The following is a 17,801-nucleotide window of genomic DNA, read 5'->3' as shown; positions in this document are numbered from 1 at the left end:
AATTAACATACACACCCCATTACGGTTCTATTACTATATTGACCCCCCTGAACAGCGACCACAATAAAGAGGAGCAAGTCAAATGTTTAGCACAGGTAAGCATGCTCTGTCGGCATTGAAGCAGTTCATTGAAGAAGATGAAGACGAGGAGTCAAAAAAAAAAAAAAAAAAACAGAAAGATCATCAAGTCTTCCCCCAAAAACGATATTTTTGTAATATGATACTTAAGAAAAAAATGACACAACAATGAGCTTTTTGTTTCAACTTACAGGATGTCTGGATATGGACACACAAACATTTCCTCAATGACTGCCTATCAGAAGGCAGGCAGTGATTGAAAGGAAGATTATTTTAAGAATATCTTTTTCCTGACTATATTCTTCTGCCTACCACACATTAGTGTTTTCACTAGTACCTCCAAGTTCCTTCTCTCTTGCATAACATACATAAAAATATTTGGTAAAGCAGAAAAACAGAATGAATGTTAATTTCTCCCTCCTCTTCCCTTCCTCCTTTTCCATAAATAGGAATTAATATACTCTCCCTCACAGCAGCACTATAGAATCTGTTAATAGGGTAAAATAGCTTTAATGACTTCATGTTGTCTGTCTTTGCTGTGCACTCGCACAACAAAACACGGGAAAAATGGTAAAGTTAAACTCGGCAACATGCATGCAATCCCCATAACTTTTCACAGAACTGATTAAAGGCCCTATCAAGTCTTCATAGCCACAATAATGGAACGTACTAAAAAGCAAACAAACATCTAAGCAATCTAACATGCAAGAAAAAAACAGAGAGACAAGGAGAGTGACTACCGCATAACAGAAATATATTACCTTCTAGGGCTCTGGTATCATTTTTAAAAACTTCTTGTCGAGTTCTGTGTAGCAATTTAAAAAGCTTCAAAACCTGTCAACAAAACATCAACAAAATATGTTTGCTAACAAGATACAATTGGMATCAGTGGAAATCAGTTTCTCAGATACAGTGTCTCAATTCCTGGTGAAACAATCTGCAGACAAAGCAGTTTGCTTTGCAGACAAACTTTGCAGACAAAGCCAGAAATTAAGGAAATCAAAAATAYAGGCAATCAGTCTGGCATGTTTCACATTCATCTGATATGCAAGACATGTCATTATGCTTCTATATAATCATTTGGTATGACAGGAATTTAATCCTGAAAAAAATATTCATGCAAACATATTTCTTATGCTTTTATATTTATATATATGTGTGTGTATATACATATAAAAATAAATAAAAACTAATTTCCATATGACTTTAGGCACCTGTAAAAGACACAATTTCAAGTATTTCCATCAACTATTATACTGTTTTCTCACAATTAATGTTCTCAGTATTTCTTAGGAGGAAAGCAGAAAAGATGCAGACTGTATCTAAAAAATGGCCATGTCCTCCGTTAGCATGCTTTGTTATCTGTGAGTTGGAGATCCAAACAGGTCTGGCCTCTAAGAGCAAAAGAGTCGTAACATGAGAGAGCAGCCAATAAATACACCACAGAAAGGCTGTGAGAGATGCGTTGCTCAAACTATCAATCAGTGACAGAGAGAGATGAGAAGCTTCTCTGAAAGCTACTACTCTCAACAGGTATTAACAATTTTTTTTTCAAGCAAAGTTCTTAACTGCCATCTCAGCTGCAAGCTGACTACACCTTATGACAATCCATCTACAAGTGTACAAGCACAACATGAGTGGTTTGAAGGGAGGATGTCATAAGACAGTAACAACAGGTCATCTTCCAGGTCAACAGRGCTTCCACAATGCAGTAATGCAAGGGACCACTTATACAATATTCCAGAAAAATTTAAAATAGCCACGAATTCAAATTTGTCATTTCTTTACTTCAATGAGTAACATGCCTTTTAATAGCTACTGTAGTTTCTAACTAAATACACTGCTACTGAGGACATACTTCTAGATCACAGACCATTCTGAGAAGATTAACTAGTCCATTCACAGACACTTAGGACTACGGAGAACGTTTCCTCACTAAAAGCTTCTGTAAATTCTGGAAGACCTAGAACACGACCTGACAAGCAAACGTTAGCAGAAGAGACAGCACATTTTCTCCCTTGCCCTTTTCTTACTGTAATGAGACAAACGCCCGTCCCGCCTCGCAGGGCTCCTCTCCACCCCTTCCGCAGAGACTCCGCTCCGCCTCCCGGGAGGCGGCTCCAGGCCGTGGACACCCGCCCTCCTTGGGGCCAGCCGTTCCGCTCAGAGGGGCCACACGTCCCCCAGCTCGGAGCGGCTACTGAGGCTCTGGCGAGCAGCTCCCGCTATCCTTCCCCCACCACGCGGCGACCGTTACCRGCGACCGTTAGCCCTGCGCATGCGCGCCGCACTCACCTGCCCGCGGCTCCCCATGGTGCRGCCGCGCCGCCTCCGCTGCTGGAGCCCCGCCCTCAGCAATGGCCAATGGGGAGATGCCGTCCCAGGCACGTGACCGCCTCCTTTCTGAAGGGACAACAGCGCCGTTACCGGAAGTAGACGTGGAGAAGCTTTGCGGCGCCGCTGCCAGTACTGCTCCCCCGGGCCGCGCTGGCGCCACCATCGTTCCGCCCTGCGTGTTGGACCTCAGGGCGGGAGCCGCGGCGGCCTCTGCCCCTCCTGCTCCTCGAGGGAAAACATTTCACTTCGAGCTGGCGAAATCCAGGGCCAGACTCTGCTGCAGCTGCACTGTGAATGACACAAAATACAACGCGCACTACTAGTTTTCTTTCCAAAACGTCATGATTTCAGAGAATTATGAAGCCAACGGTTTACAACCAGCATGCTCACATTACACTGCTGCCTTTTATTCCCCCTAAGGGTCCAACTGCATTTAAATTTTTATTAAAAAAATTCTCACATTGGTATAATCAAGGTTTAACAATCACAACTGATCTGAAACTTTTTTTTTTTTTTTTTTCAAGAGAGGAAATAACTTTTTTTATGGAAACCATACTTCAGACAAGATTGAAAGTTATCCTGTTGGTAGTGCTGCTGAAGTTGATAGGTAAGAATCCAAGTGAACTCCAGAAAGACTTAGGCATGCCTCTGTGGAGTAGTTAAAGAGGGACAATACACTGCCAAGCCAGAATTGTACTCGGTGCGAAGCATGAGTGCCCTGAGCATGCACCAACGAGYCTCACTCACGACACCTGCTCACACCCCCTGTGCACGGGCCGCGATCCCCTTCCCGAGGCCGCCGGCTCTGCCCTCGTTGGGCCGCTCAGCCGCCCTCCTGCGCCACAAGGGGATGCTCCCGACGGCCGCCCCAGGCCTYACGGGGCCCGAGCAACACACCCGCCATGGCAGTCGCCCCCAACGGCCGCCCCTAACGGTCGCCCGGGCCCCTCCCCCGCGCCTCCTGCCCCGGAGCCGAGGGCGCAGGCGCCGTCTGGGCGGGGCCAGCGCAATGGGCAGTCGGTCTGTCCAATGAGAAGGCGCAGCGGCTCCCACCGCCCAATGAGCGCGGGGCGGGGCGCCAGGGCGGGCAGCGCTGAGGCGGCGGCAGCGGCGGCGTGGGGGYCGCCATGGCTGACGAGATCAGCAAGGCGCAGGCCGCCCGCCCCGGYGGCGACACCATCTTCGGCAAGATCATCCGCAAGGAGATCCCGGCCAACATCATCTACGAGGACGAGCAGGTGCGCGCGGGCGCCGCGGTGCCCGGCCGTCTTCCCGCGCCTCCCCAAAATGTCGCCGGGCGCGGGGAGGGGGGGGCTGCGGCCTGGGGCCGCGCTCAGGCCGGGCCGGGAGTCCCGGGGAGCTCGAGTGGAGCGGCCGCTGCGGCTGCGGCTCCCGCGTGGCGCCGCTGAGCCCCCTGTTCTGTRGCTGATGCCTGAGACTCCACACTGGCGTGTCAAAGAGCTGCTGCCTTAGTGCTGGAGGTGACTCATCCCCCACCTGGGGCCGCGCAWACGCCTCTGGTCTGGAGCCTGCAGAGAAGTGGGGCTGTGTAAAAAGCAAGCTTGAAAAATCTGCTTGTGCTCAGGGAGCGCAGTGCGCCAGAAAGTGGATGATCCAGTTTGATTCTGAGAAAAAAAATGTCCGGGTCATTTACGAAATGTAGATATACATATATAGATAGGTGTAGATAGTATTATACTTTTTTTAGTTAATACGGAACATTTTGAAAGTAAGGTTAATGCATAGTATGTAAAACTGTATGGTTTTATTGAAAGGTGCTGTTTTTCTGATTTCTTGTGCTCTCAATGACAATGCATCTCTTCGATAAGTGCACTTTTCTTTAAATGCATTGCAGTAGTGTTAYAGCTGCCATCTCTCCGCCTGAATGTTGGAGGTGTGCACTGCATCCCCCCAAAAAGCCTTCTTTATGGCATTACAAAACAGGGTACTTTCTTTTGTTCATAAAGGTTCATGAAATTTACTTTTTTTTTWAAACATTTTTTTTTCATAGCTGTGCTGATTATAGCAATGAAATCTCAACGGTGTGCGTGATTGAGAAATAGGCTACCAACTTTGATATGTTGAGTGATCTGGGAGTAGATAATCTGCTCTGAGTGTTGTGGATCCAGAGTGTTTTCTGAAAGACTAATCGCTTGCAGTCTCCGACTTGAGTTTAATTTAAAATATGCAGGAGCTTGGAACTATTGGTTTGGTTGGTTGTAGTGACTGAATTTAAATCACTGTATTCTGAGTTTAAAGCACTGAGGTCCTCTGTACTTTTAACAGGAAATCCTATGTGGACAGATGTAATGAAGATTAATTAATCATTAATTGATATGCAGTGCAAAGGAAATGCAAAAAGTACAAAGTTTCTGTGGACTTAAGCCTTATCAGTGCTGTTGCATCTGAAATAAAAGTGTCCAAAACGCCCCAAAATGAAGGTTGTTATTGTGCATTCACAGGCTTCCCGTGGTTATGCTTTTGTTCAAAGTTATGCTCTTTTTGCCCCCATAGAAATTGATTTGCTACTGGTGTACGTTGTTAAATTCTTTAACTTAGCTTAGTCATTTGTCTCCTGTCTTTGTGGACCACAGAAGATAAGAAAATTGAAGATATTCTGAGGATTCTAAATTATGTACTAGAACTGTAAGCTCTTTGGGGCATAACTTGACCATGACTTGCAAAAGGTTTTAATGTTAAGTCTTATGAGCAGGCTGGGAATCCCTGCTGGTCAGCAGTAGCAGAGTCAGTGCTTGGTACCACATGGACATTGCTGAATGGTGGTTGTTGCAGCAGCAGGTTCTGTTTCTGTGCCTGGACACTTGCATAAACAGCGTAGTGCCCTTTCCCTCCCCCTTTGTTTTCTCTTCTACTTCTTTCTACACTGGAATCTCTAAAATGCCCACATAACTTCTTGGCCTCATCACATGCCTTGTGGAATCCTGCTTCTGTAGGTAAATGCTTGTCTTGAGATTGGTGTAATGCGACTGGATGGACTGCTGCATGCAGTTTCTGATYGCTCCTGACTTTGCACTTCCATAAAATTATTTGTTACCTACTTCCTCTTTCAGTGACACCCTTTTCTCAATTTGGAGATGTATGATCAGCTGATATGTTACTCGCATGTGGTAATAGCCAACTCTGTTCATTCTTATGTATATAAGAAAACAGTAAATYGTGCAGCTATTTTTCTTCATTGAAAATGTTACTACTTTTAAGTAATACACTCAAAAAATCAATGTTCTGTGTATACACCAGAAGTTTTTGTAGTTAAGTATTTTTGTATTGGAAGTGGGGACTTCAGTAATGTGAAGAAAAATCAACATCTTTGCTTGTTTTTGAGCTATCTGATTATACTTAGGCATCCGCATATGAGGAGGAACTTCTTTCCTGTGAGGGTGCCAGAGCCCTGGCACAGGCTGCCCAGGGAGGCTGTGGAGTCTCCTTCTCTGGAGATCTTCCAAACCCGCCTGGATGTCGCCCTGTGCCCCGTGCTCTGGGTGTCCCTGATGGAGCAGGAGGCTTGGACTAGATGATCTCTAGAGGTCCCTTTCCAACCTCAACCATTCTGTAATTCTAGGATATGTTTATTGGACTATGCTGACTTGATTAGTTTGCTTTCTGAGAAAGATACTTTATATTTAACAGTTTACTCTTTTTTTTTTTTTTTTTTTTTTTTCCCCCACTTAGTGTCTTGCGTTCCATGATATCTCACCTCAAGCTCCAACACATTTTCTAGTGGTTCCTAAGAAGCCAATTGTCAGGTTATCTGAAGCAGAAGATTCTGATGAATCTGTAAGTATTATGGAAGCTTTTTATATGCCAAACTGTGCGTGTAATTMACTCAAAATCTACTAGATTCTTTCCCCATCCTCTTTTTTCCTCTTTGACACTACAAAGAGTCAAAGTAAGCTATTTCAGCTTTTCTGACAACATAATACTTTGCCTTCAGCTTATAACAGCAATGGAATTTTTTGGACAAAGTAGTTATAAAATAATGCACATCTAAGTGTGTATTTTTAGTGCAAAAAAATAGTGAAAAAAATAATGCAAATATGATATACAGCCTGATACCTCTTTGGCTTACAATAAATTCTCATGTGGAGAATAGGGCTTGGGCAGAGGCGAAGGGGCAAATTGTTTGAGAGATGCTGAATATTTAATTAGTAACTACAAAAACAAAGTTCAAAGATGTCATAAACCCTTGCAAGACAACATAAAGTTTCTTTTCTAGCAGAATTACTTACCCTGTCTGAAGCAGTAGTGGGAGATTTAACCCTGAGACAAATTTAGCTTCTGTGATTATTTTATAGTCCGTTACTGCTTAGCTTGAAAGAATTCCATAGCTCTTTTTATTCCTGTCTTATGCATAATCAGTCTTTGTAGCTTTACTTGGAAAGTGTTGGTTGCAGACAGACAGCAATTTGGAGAGCAGTGGTTGAATTGCAAGGAATTAGCTAACTGGCTTCTCTGAATTTTCTCTGCTCTCATTCCTTCTTTTCCCCCCTCTCTCCCCTGTGTGTGTGTGGTTCCCCCCTCCTTTTTTTTTTTTTTTTCTTTTTTTTCTCTCCTCCAGCTTCTTGGGCATTTAATGATTGTTGGCAAGAAGTGTGCTGCTAACCTGGGCCTGACCAAAGGATTCCGGATGGTTGTGAATGAAGGGCCTGAGGGTGGGCAGTCTGTCTATCATGTACATCTCCATGTTCTGGGTGGTCGTCAGTTGGGCTGGCCTCCTGGCTAGGTTTTTTTTTTTTTTTTTTTCACCACAAGAGTTACTGCATGTATGAAAACCACCACCAAACAGATTTATTACACTGCTCATCAATCTAGCCACTGTTAATGTACCTTTTTTTCATGTGTGTCTGAAAGATAATAAAATCTCTGAATAGCAATTGAAAAATAAAGCATATTGGAATCATGTCTTGTGTGTCTTTCTGATGGAAACATTCTGTGACTTATGCTCAAGGGAATACCATTTTATGTAGAATGTTTTAATTTGCTAAGAACAATGCTCATAGCTACTCATTTGCCCAGTTATTTAAAACTTGAAAACTGAACTGTTTAGAGACTAATCTTTTGTGTCCTTCAGAAAGAAAAAAAATTAGGTATGACATAAACATACATAGAACCAATTTTCCTTCCTATTTTTTCTTCTCTGAAAGATAGAAGACAGTAGGTCTTAAGGACAGCTGTGCTGCTTCATAGCACAGTGGTATTCTGCATACTGATTTTGGCAGAAGTGAGGATTTAAAATAAGAAGTATTAAGCTGTGATGCCTCTTGAGATGCTCAGTTCATCCTAGCAAGTACATTACAGTGTGGTAAGTTTTTAAATCCCGGATTTTGCTGGGGAGACTTTGTTCTTCCATCAGGCAAAAGTAGTTTCTCAGTGTTACTAAATGCAACAGTGAAGTGCCGCTGTAAACAAGCCATTCTTCTACTTGAATTAAAAAGCACTGAATGACCAACTTTTGGGGCTTTTTCTTCATGGAAACCTTTACTTAGAAGCCTTTTGGCAAGTTTCTAAGAGAAGCTGTCATATTTTGAGCACCCTTTTCTAGACACTACACTGGAGGTACAGAAAGTTGTGGTAGGTGAACAGTTAAGGCCTTCTATCTCAGTAGAAATCATAAGTTTGACAAAGACATATCAATTCATTAGGCTTGTAATTGCTGTGAAATTCTTAAGGTTCTGAACATAAGAGTAAAAACTAGCAAGTACGTTTAAAGGGTGTGTAGTTGAGGGAGGAGCAGAATTATGCCTCCAAAGGTGGTAGCCTGTGGACTGTGCTTCTGAGTGGACTGTGTAGAAATGGACCCAGCTCCTCAGAGGCAGAGCATCCCTGAGCTGCTGCTAAACATTTATTTTAAGAATGAGACTTAACCAGCAGGGRCAGTGGGGGCAGAGGAAAGTTTGTGTCTAGGGAAGCTTGTGAGCCTAAGTCCTGTTTTTTAATGTAGGAGGTAAAATTGAGAGTACTGGTGGCTGCAGCTAATGAGCTCTGTGCACCCAAATGTGGGAAAGGGCACGTGTTGTGTGCACAGATTTTAGTTCTCTGATATCTGCTCTTATATATGTGCCTTATGCCACCCCAGGTATTTGTGAATTAATGTGTGACTGATAATGAAATTAATTGCTACACAGCTGGGTCCTGTATGATTTAAGAAACAAGGCATGTGGAAGCAAAGTGACAGTTGAAGCTTTGGTGACTTCACCTCTAGCTTGCAGAGTTGCCTGTTTCAGGGAAGCTGAAGGTAAGTGTTTCTTAGTGAGGGCMGAACTGTAAAAATCGCTTACGCTCGTTCACAATTAAGAGGTGAGCTTGCTAATCAGCTTGTTTCAGTTTGAGCCTGTGTTTAGCAGTACCATGAAAAGTAAAGACAAAATCAGTTATTAYGAAGGCTAAACTTAAGACACCTGTCAAACAATTGTCAGCGTAGTGCGGGAGAAATATAATTGTGGGATGATTTTCTTTTGCYGGTCTATGACCGGGAGACCAGTGAGCCTTGAGGATATGGGAGAGCTGAGGGGTATTAGTCCTCTTCATCTCTTGAAAAGACCCTGTCGTTTGTTGCTAATAAGCTCCCTGACGCCTGTTCCTTTCTGCCTAAACTGCAGTTTTACCTCATTTGCCGGTCAGCTAGGTAAAACAGCTTTTGTGGTACAGCCGCTCTGTCTTCTGATGTCCTAATCGCAGTTTTGAGGAGAAATACATTAACTACAGTACATCCATCTATCTTTACTGTATATATATTTGTATGTATAGAATCATAGAATCCTTAGCTTTGGAAGGGCCTTKTATAGATCAGCTAGCCCAACCCCAGTGTTCCAGCTGGGACACCCAGAGCACGTGGCACAGGGCTGCATCCAAGCAGGTTTGGAAGATCTCCAGAGAAGGAAACTCCACAACCTCTCTTGGCGACTTGTTGCAGTGCTCTGTTAAATATATATGTATATATGCACACATGTAAGTAAAACAGGAGGTGGGTAGAGATTGGACAGCAAGGTGATCCTGTACTGCCTTTGAGCACTTCATTGCTGAGGGTTCTGACATGCTTGATGAAATATATCTTCATTTCTTGTGATAAATTCCTTAAGTAATCACATTAATTAGCTGGTGGGAGCCTGAAAGCAATGCGAGGACTTTACTGTTATTTAATCTTTCTGGACAGAATATGGTGTTTGTTTACCTGAAGTGGACGGAAACTAATGTACTGTGTCTCTCTGAAATTGCATTTGGACTGTCTGCTTACTGAGATGTTTATACCTCTGTTCTGTGTGTATATAAATTCCCTGATGTACCTGGTAAGTGTTCTTACTGCTTAGGGTTTCTTGAGGTAGAAGCATTAGGAATTTCTGCATAGAGTCATAGAATCATTAAGGTTAGAAGTGACCTCTGGAGGTCATGTAGTGCAACCCRCCTGCTCAAGCAGGGACACCCAGAGCATGTGATACAGGGTGACATCCAGATGGGTTTTGAACATCTCTAGAGAAGGTAGATTTGTCATCTTCTTCCAGAGCTCTGTCACCCTAACTATCAATAATTTTTTTCCTGAGTTCCTTGTGCTTCAGTTTGTGGCCATTTCCTCTTGTCCTGTCAGTGGCCACCCCTGAAAAGAGGCCAGCTTCATCTTCCTCACTCCCTCCCTTGAGGTATTTGTATACTTCTTCTTCAGGATGAACAGCTCTCTCAGTGTTTCCTCATAGGGCAGATATTCCAGATTCCTCATCATCCTCATAACGCTGCAGATCACCATTGTTTGCTCCTAACCGGAGTCAATAAATGCTTATTCAAGAGTGATCCATGGAAAAGGAATGTGGTGTTAAAAGATGTTACCACAGAAAGATTGTTGCTTACATGAACAAGGTGGGTATTTTTTTTTTCCACTTTTCTAAGGCTTAAAAAACAGGATAATTAAGGGATGTGTCTATGTTAGCATTTCAGTTTGGATCTGGAAGTACTTCTACAAAGTGAATCTCCAGGTTGCATTTTCATTTGTATTTTTGGAGTGGTGTGGGACTGAGCACTGGATTCTATTTGAATGAACTGGAAGGTGCATGTCAGGGTATTCTGGCCGTAGATGGGCATTTGGTCCATGAGTCTAAACCAGAGCTGTTCAGAAGAACCCAAAGCAAGATCCTGAAATATATGTATCATGGATATTAGATCCTCAGGTTAACTTTGCCAGCAGGTCCTTATTGGTCTGTGCTACTCACTGTTGTAATAGACACAGTCAAGGTAACATCTACAGGGATAGTGAAAAAGGTAGGAGCAACAACTTTCTGCTGCGCAGAAATTGCATTGTAAAACAATTGCATCTGCTAACTGGAGGGAATGAAGTTGAACCACGTTAAAGGACCTGACTAGATGGTCAGGTCAGAGCACCCCAGAACAAGGAACAAATACAGGGTGCAAAATGCCAGGTCAGGTTTATTATTTTTGCTCAGCTTTGAGTAACTGTTACACTAGCAGAGCAGAGAGAAGTGCCTCACATCCAAACCAGAGTGTGTCCAGGTTCTGAGGCTTAGAATTGTATAGCGCCCCAAGAAGTCATCTGATGAGTGGCCAAGAGATAGACTAGACACATGACCTTTATGCCTGTTTTTAAAATACCAGTCGCTGACTGAGTTTTAGCAAAMACCTCTTAGGTTTGAGGTATGTTCTTTTAGGTACTAAGCTGTCCAGGCTTGCTTGTGAGCCAAGCTGACCACACACAAACACAGTTCTTCAAACCTCCATGTCAGTAACTGCTCCAGATTTGGCATGTTGTGAGTTATCTTACATTTCAGGAATGTTATGTTAMTCTTTCTTTTATATGATTATGGCTTGCAGTGGTAATTTCCTGTATCCTTTAACAGACAGAGAATGTCTATAATAAACTTGCCAGAATCATAGTACTGTTATATTGTTATTTTCAGCAATGATTTTTCTTTTGCCAAAGCTATAATATTGCTGTGTTTTAGACAGTTCATAGCTAGACTTGAAGAATCAGGGGGGTAAAAAAGGAACTGTTGCTCTTGTTTTCTCTCTGTTTTGTCACATGGGATTTTTTTTTTTAGGGATTAAATTCAACTGCCTAGTATATGCCCCAGCGCCGTGTGAAGGAGTTAAAGTCCATATCCTCTTTTCAAGTGTAGTGTGCTGTACCTTCAGCTATCTGCCAGAAGCAAGGAACTTGGATCCAAGCCTAAAGCACAGGCTTCTCTAAGTGTAGAAGGTGGTTTAAAGAAGGAGAACAAGCAAGACTTTTCCTAAGTAAGAAACGTAGGATAGAATAGTGAAATTTTGCTAGGATACATTAGAGGATGCATTCATTGTGAGGAGGACAGAGGACAAGTTTTCTGAGGATTAAAAGAGGTCTTTTTAAAGAGGTCTTTAAAGGTTCCAGAAAAAAAAAAAAAAGAGAGAGACTGCCTTCTCTCAGCTGGTAGTACAAGTGAAAAATATGGAAATACTTCAYGCAGAGGGGAAAAAGTGACCGCTATGAAGAATTTATGAACACATATGATGTTGGTTAACCTGATCTTCGTACACATGATTAAAACAGAGCCTTGTGAGGGACATTCCTGTGTAGCTGAGGACATGAGGAGTAAATAGATGAGATGTGAGGCTGGATCTGATTCCTGTGTCAGGAATGATTAGGGCTGGAGTGTAATGCCTGTTTGACTGAAACTTATGTACCAGTCAGTCTTTTTTATAACTGAAATATCAGAAGTGAAGGAGGGTCAAAGGTGAGAATAAATATATTCCAGAGCAATTCCAAATTGTATTCCAACTGTTTTTATTTTGCCACATTTTGCTAGCTGTGTTTCTGTTGAACTTTGTCAATTTGATGTTTTTTCTTTTACTGTGAAGAACGTGCTGAAGAAGTTGCTGTGAAGAAGGTACCTTTAGAAATTTACTAGAATATTGTGTCAATAGTTGCTGTTGACTGAAAGGGGAGAAACCAGATGTGAGAAGCCACACTGTGCTTTCTCCTGGTAGTAACACTCTGGGCTCATGTTTAAGTCTGGTTATGAAGTTGTACTAGAGAAGCGGAGCTGTTTGTGGTGAGTGGAGGAATTCTGTCCCAGTGCAGGTGAAGGAAWATTTCTAGGTACCTTATTTTACATCAGAGTTTATCTATGCTATAACTTTTAAATTCTTGTACTCTTAAACACAATGGAGGCTGCAGTAAGCTATGCTGGCAAACCTAATGTCACTTTGCCCGTGGAGGCCTTCCCTCTTGCTGTCTCCTGTTCGGAACACATCATGTGAATATTCTCACTGATAATGCTCTCTCTTTTTTTTTTTTTTTTTTCTTTTTTTTTCCCCAACTATTTCTCCAAAAGAATTTGACTTAATTCTTAAGCTAAAAACTTCACCTTATAAATTGCTTCTAGATCTCAGTTTATACTTGCTTTTCTGCTTGATGGAATTAATCAGCTTATCGTCTCCCTTTTTTTTTGTATTTAGAAAAAACTTTTTTATTATTATTATCATTTAGCAGCTCAGCAGTGTCCACAAAATTGCTTCAGCTTTTATTCACAGCAGAGCAAGCACCATGCATTTGCTTTTCCAGCTGTGACGCAGAAACATTTGTGATTGTAATTAAAAGATCTGAAGTTAATGGGATACACAGTCCAGTTCRCTATTTACTGTGGTGCTTTTCTGGTCTGCATCTGACTTTCCCTGGAGACTGCCGTTATTACTAAGTCATGAGCAAGCCTGAAGGCTTCCTCTATTACTTCCACTAAATCAGAGTGAATTTCACCTTCATTGCCAAGGAAGGCGCATCATGACATTGGCCCAGTGTTTAGGGCACTTACTTATATCTGGAACAGTCAGTGGAGCTTAGCTTAGACAACTGGGGAAAGCTCAYTGTAGGCTTGGGAACGGTAGACTTGGTCCCAGAGGAGGTCATCAACAGTAGCATTAGTGTTGGGATGATGTGGCTGCTTTGCATGGGAAGCTGAGAAGAAMAAGGCAGTGGAACTGTGTTCCCAAACTTTACAGTGAATTCCTGTGTCCCATAGTAAAACATGGGGTATGATACGCTGGCTGCAGTAAATACATGGGGATATGGGAGTAGAAATTTGGTATTGATTAGAGAAKCTGGTTGGGGGACAGTGGTTTGAACAAAAGCTGTCAGTGTTTGCCCTTCCAGCAGCGAGAGCCCTGGGCAGCATTAGCAGTAACCTGGTCAGTAGATTGTGYGCAGCATTAGTCCCCTCTCCTCTGCACCTGAGAGATAGAGGGGGAGTGCTGAGCTCCCTGGCACAAGGATGAGGTGGAGCCGCTGGGACCTGCCCAGAGCAGGGCCACTAAGAGGGAGGCTGGAGCGTATGGTGTGCAGGGAGAACAGGAGAGAGCTAGGCTTCTGGTTTGTGCTGCCAACAGGACACTTAGCAGAGGACATGGACTCTTCCTGGAGCTGCATGGGTAAGGGAGGAAGTTTAGCTGGAGAAAATTCTGAATAGATGAAAGGAAGGCATCTTCCTCCCTGGACATACTGACAGCTTGACTATGCAACCTCTGAGTAGTTTGGGTCTATCTTGAAAGCTGACTCCTGTCTGAACAGAAAAATGTACTAGACAACCTCCGAAGGTCCCTTCCAACCTCAATTCTATGGTTCTATTAACCATAGATGAGTCAGCAACTTCAGACAAGCTTCAAAATGAAGTGATGAAAAGAAGAAAGCACCATGTTAAAGAGTTTCTATTTTAAACAGAACTGTAGAGTTGAAATAAAAAGCATAAGAAAGAGAAATGGTAGTATTTGATCTTGAGAGTATAAGTTTGTGTTTATAAAACCTATGCTTGTATGTGTGATTTATATAACAATGCCATCTTCCTTTTTTTTTTCTTTAAGAAAAAATGAGGAGAAATGCTGTATTGAATTAATCTGTTCATTGTTAGCTGCAATTTATTAGAGATAAATTACTTGTTAGAAAATATTAATCAGCATGTAGAACACACTTCTTTCAGCTACCAAAGGGAAAGACATGGAACAAAGCTGGTATGAACAGAGATTAAATCTTTTGTCTTGAGAAGAGCATGATTTTTTTTTTTTGGCTTACAAGGCATAAATGGTATGAGATCTGGGGATAATGAATATCTATATGAAAAATGCTATGACAGGAGGCAGAAAAATGAAATAGATATGGAAAAAGCCGGGTGAAAAATCATAAAATTTTGTTTACCAGATGAATGTTTTWAAAAGCAAGCAAATAAAAATCTATGTGTGTTTGTGATTCAGTAACATAATAMTTTATCTCCCTGCAGATAAAATCCTTATATCCAGTTTATCTAACCGTATTCATAACCCTGGTCCATCTTTCATTTCTTCTGCTATCCACCACTCTTGAATAGGAAAAAGATTTAAAAAACATGTTAGAGGCTTGTTTGTAATAGCTCTGATTTGCATTATAAGTGTTGCTGAATTTAGAAAGACTGGTCTGAAATTTTATTTGCCTTCCTGAGGAGTTGATGGACCAAGAGTGCCCTGGGGTGATGAGTCATTTGGCCACTGTAAGTGCCCCTGTATGAATTAAGGTTCGATTCATAGTTCCATCTTTAACATTGTTAGCTGAAAATGAGCTGCTCTTCCTTGCACTTCCTTGCACTGAAAGATTTTTTCAGACTTGATTGATCCAGTGCCTATTTAGAATGCTTGCTTGGTTTTAAATGTATTGGTACAATGCATGGCTGAAAAAAGCAGAATGATGGTATGTATATAAGTTTTGACTTACCTTTTATATGGTAGTGTATGGATTTTTTTTTACTGTTGGAATGCAAGGATGACTGACTGCAGCTTGACTAGCAAGGGACCAGGCCCGTGCTGCATGCCAGATTGTCCATATAGAAGAAAACACAAATAACAATAATTCTGTTATGAAATTAGGTCAGAATTTCTCAATAAAAKGAGAAGCAGATATTGAAAGAAAAGCTGTTGTTGAATTTCTTTTGTCCTCCCATTCCTCTTCCCTTCTTTCCTCCCTTCCTCCCTTAATGTTTTCCTTGGCCTTCTTGAATCTGTTTTCCAGTCTTTKTTTTTGTAGCCTAGGTAGGTACATAGTTTTCAATGTTATGAACTACCAAGATTATAAAGTTATTTAAAAATATAGATAAATGATTGTATGTGGGAAAGAGGGTTGCTTGTTATGTTGTTTTGCTTCACAATATTTGTATAATAATAATAATTCCAGTACCTATTCTTTTTGAATCAGTAGAAGACGCCAAACAGGTTAGCTTTATATCGTGTGAACACGAAGCTGCCTTAAAGTCCTTACAGACACATCAACAGAGCTGTTTTCTGTTARTACAGGATTATACAAGCACAAAAACTCTATATTGAATTTTGTTTCTCCTGTTTCATCTACAACATTTAGAAAAATTCTGTATTAGGAAGAAGAGGAAAGCCTCTGTGCTTGTTTATGTTGAGGAAAAATGGAAGCAAAGGTGAACCACATAGGCTAAAAATACGCTTGCCTGTAGTGTAAATTATACTGCAAGAATTTATGAAGCTGTATGTACTGTTTGGAGTTATGATGTAAGTTTCTGAGTAGCACTGACTTTTTCTAACTTCTTGTCATCTGTCTTTAAACTTTTATACAGTTCCCATTTTGAGATGCACTGGAATGGATTTTTAAAACAAAAAGTAAAATAACTTTTAATCAGTCTTTCATAAGGAAATACTTCATTAGGAGTTTAACTTTAGCTGCTAAAACTTACTAAATGAGCTGCATGTGATTTTAAAATATAATATTCTTGCAAAATAAGAAGATAAAACAGATAAAAGGAAGACAGGAAATTGTGTCTGAAAGTTAGGAGAATATAAATAATGTTTACTGAGTTTTTTATAATCCATCTAATTGGATATTGCAATAAGAATCTTTATGAGTGTTTTACGGAGGTATTTTTTAAATGTTCCCAACACTAATTACCTTTGAGCCTAATGCAGGTTTCAGTGGGCACCACATTCAGCTATCTCTTAAGTATTTCTAGGAGTTTTTGGATTTTTTGTCTTCTACATCAGAGCATATTAAACAAAAATCTTGCAAAAATGAAACACTTGAATGAAAGGCATCTTGAGTCTAGTGTGTGTTCTGTAGTTGATGTGTACTTTGTGGTACACATTACTTTGTGGCAATATTGGCACCTTCAGATATTCAGATTGAAATATTCTTTTTTTTATTGCAAGCTTTTCATTGAAAGAATTATCCCTTATTTGCATATCAAATTTCTGAGCAAGTTTTCTTAGCTGTAGTTCATCGTCTGGCCATCTGAGGGCAGGGCAAGACTGTCATTAAATTTCATCTCTAACACTGTAACAGAGGCCTCCTGTGACTTGGCTTCTCCCTGTGTTAAGATAGAATGTGAATACTAATACTAAAAGTTATAACGTGCTGTAGCTGTCCCTGCGTGAGCACGAGGGATGGACTAGATGATCTCTAGAGGTTTCTTCCAACCTCAACCGTTCCAGGATTCTGGGATTATGTGACAAGTAAGTGATTTTACTTTGTTAAACAAATTCTGCTCCAAAGCACAAAACTTGTTTGGAGAACGATATGCATCAGTATTTATCGTAGTTGATATGGCTGTTTATCCCATAGTTTTAGCTTTTGATTAGCCTCATCTTCAGAGGTGCTGTCTAAGAGTTAAGAAAAAATGCTGGGTATATCCTTATGTCTGATACTTTGTCTGGAAGAATTGGACATATACACTTGTGTTTATATGACTGTCATACCTTCTGGATGATACCTTTCTAGAATCATTAATGAAAATTATAGCCAGCTACAAGCTCATGAAGCTAACTGTATAAAAAAAGCTTATCTTCACATCTAATTAATTGTCACTGCTGCAGACATGTAAACATATGAGGTCACACATTACTTTCCTACCAAAAGCATGCCATTGCTGTCTTACTCTTCAGACAACTGCTGGATTATGGAGTTGTGTTGTTAAAGTTTTAGGACTATATTTAGAACATTCCAAGGGAGAGAAAATGTTCATGAAAATATCTCTAAGCAACAACCAGAAGCAATATAACAACCACTGAACCATAATTTTATTCTTAACTGCAATTATATATCAACTTAATCTTCCTTCAGAAATACTCTGAATTTATTGACTGTATAACAAAAAGCTCTATCAAACAAAACTATCAGTTGCTTTGCATTGATGTTTCAAGTCTGTCTTTTCAATATGAATTCTATGTGAATCTTTGTTAAATAAGATTATTTTGTAAGGTTTTTTTTTTTTTTTATGAGGAATAGCATTAGAGTAGCTATAGAATATGATACTGAATGCCCTATCTTATCAGATGGGCTCTCCACTAGCTCCTGTGTGTGATGATTTGAGCTGTTTCGTCATGATATTGCTGTGAGGACGTCAGAGCCTTGCTGA

General features: G+C 41.0%; 2 protein-coding genes across 2 annotated transcripts in view; one reads left to right on the top strand and one right to left on the bottom strand.

The window, feature by feature from the left end:
* The window catches only part of LYRM7 (LYR motif containing 7), an 8,208-nt gene extending 6,236 nt beyond the window's left edge, over window positions 1-1,972 (bottom strand). Inside the window, exons 1-2 of the mRNA XM_026046587.1 lie at window positions 1,952-1,972; window positions 840-912 (exon numbers count right to left, since the gene is read on the bottom strand). Coding sequence (XP_025902372.1) covers window positions 840-912; window positions 1,952-1,954 — 76 coding nt within the window. The 5' untranslated portion in view covers window positions 1,955-1,972. The remainder of the gene's footprint in view (window positions 1-839; window positions 913-1,951) is intronic.
* A 1,538-nt stretch (window positions 1,973-3,510) lies between these two features.
* On the top strand, window positions 3,511-7,336 carry HINT1 (histidine triad nucleotide binding protein 1). Its single transcript, XM_026046599.1, has 3 exons — window positions 3,511-3,653; window positions 6,106-6,210; window positions 6,992-7,336. The coding sequence occupies exons 1-3, from the start codon at window positions 3,543-3,545 to the stop codon at window positions 7,154-7,156; spliced, it is 381 nt and encodes a 126-aa protein (XP_025902384.1). The 5' UTR covers window positions 3,511-3,542; the 3' UTR covers window positions 7,157-7,336.
* The last annotated feature ends 10,465 nt before the right edge of the window (window positions 7,337-17,801 follow it).

The sequence above is a fragment of the Nothoprocta perdicaria genome, unplaced genomic scaffold (assembly GCF_003342845.1).
Source record: "Nothoprocta perdicaria isolate Ctin4 unplaced genomic scaffold, notPer1 scaffold_45, whole genome shotgun sequence".
NCBI classification, from domain to species: domain Eukaryota; kingdom Metazoa; phylum Chordata; class Aves; order Tinamiformes; family Tinamidae; genus Nothoprocta; species Nothoprocta perdicaria.
This window is presented reverse-complemented; position numbering and strand designations above follow the sequence as displayed.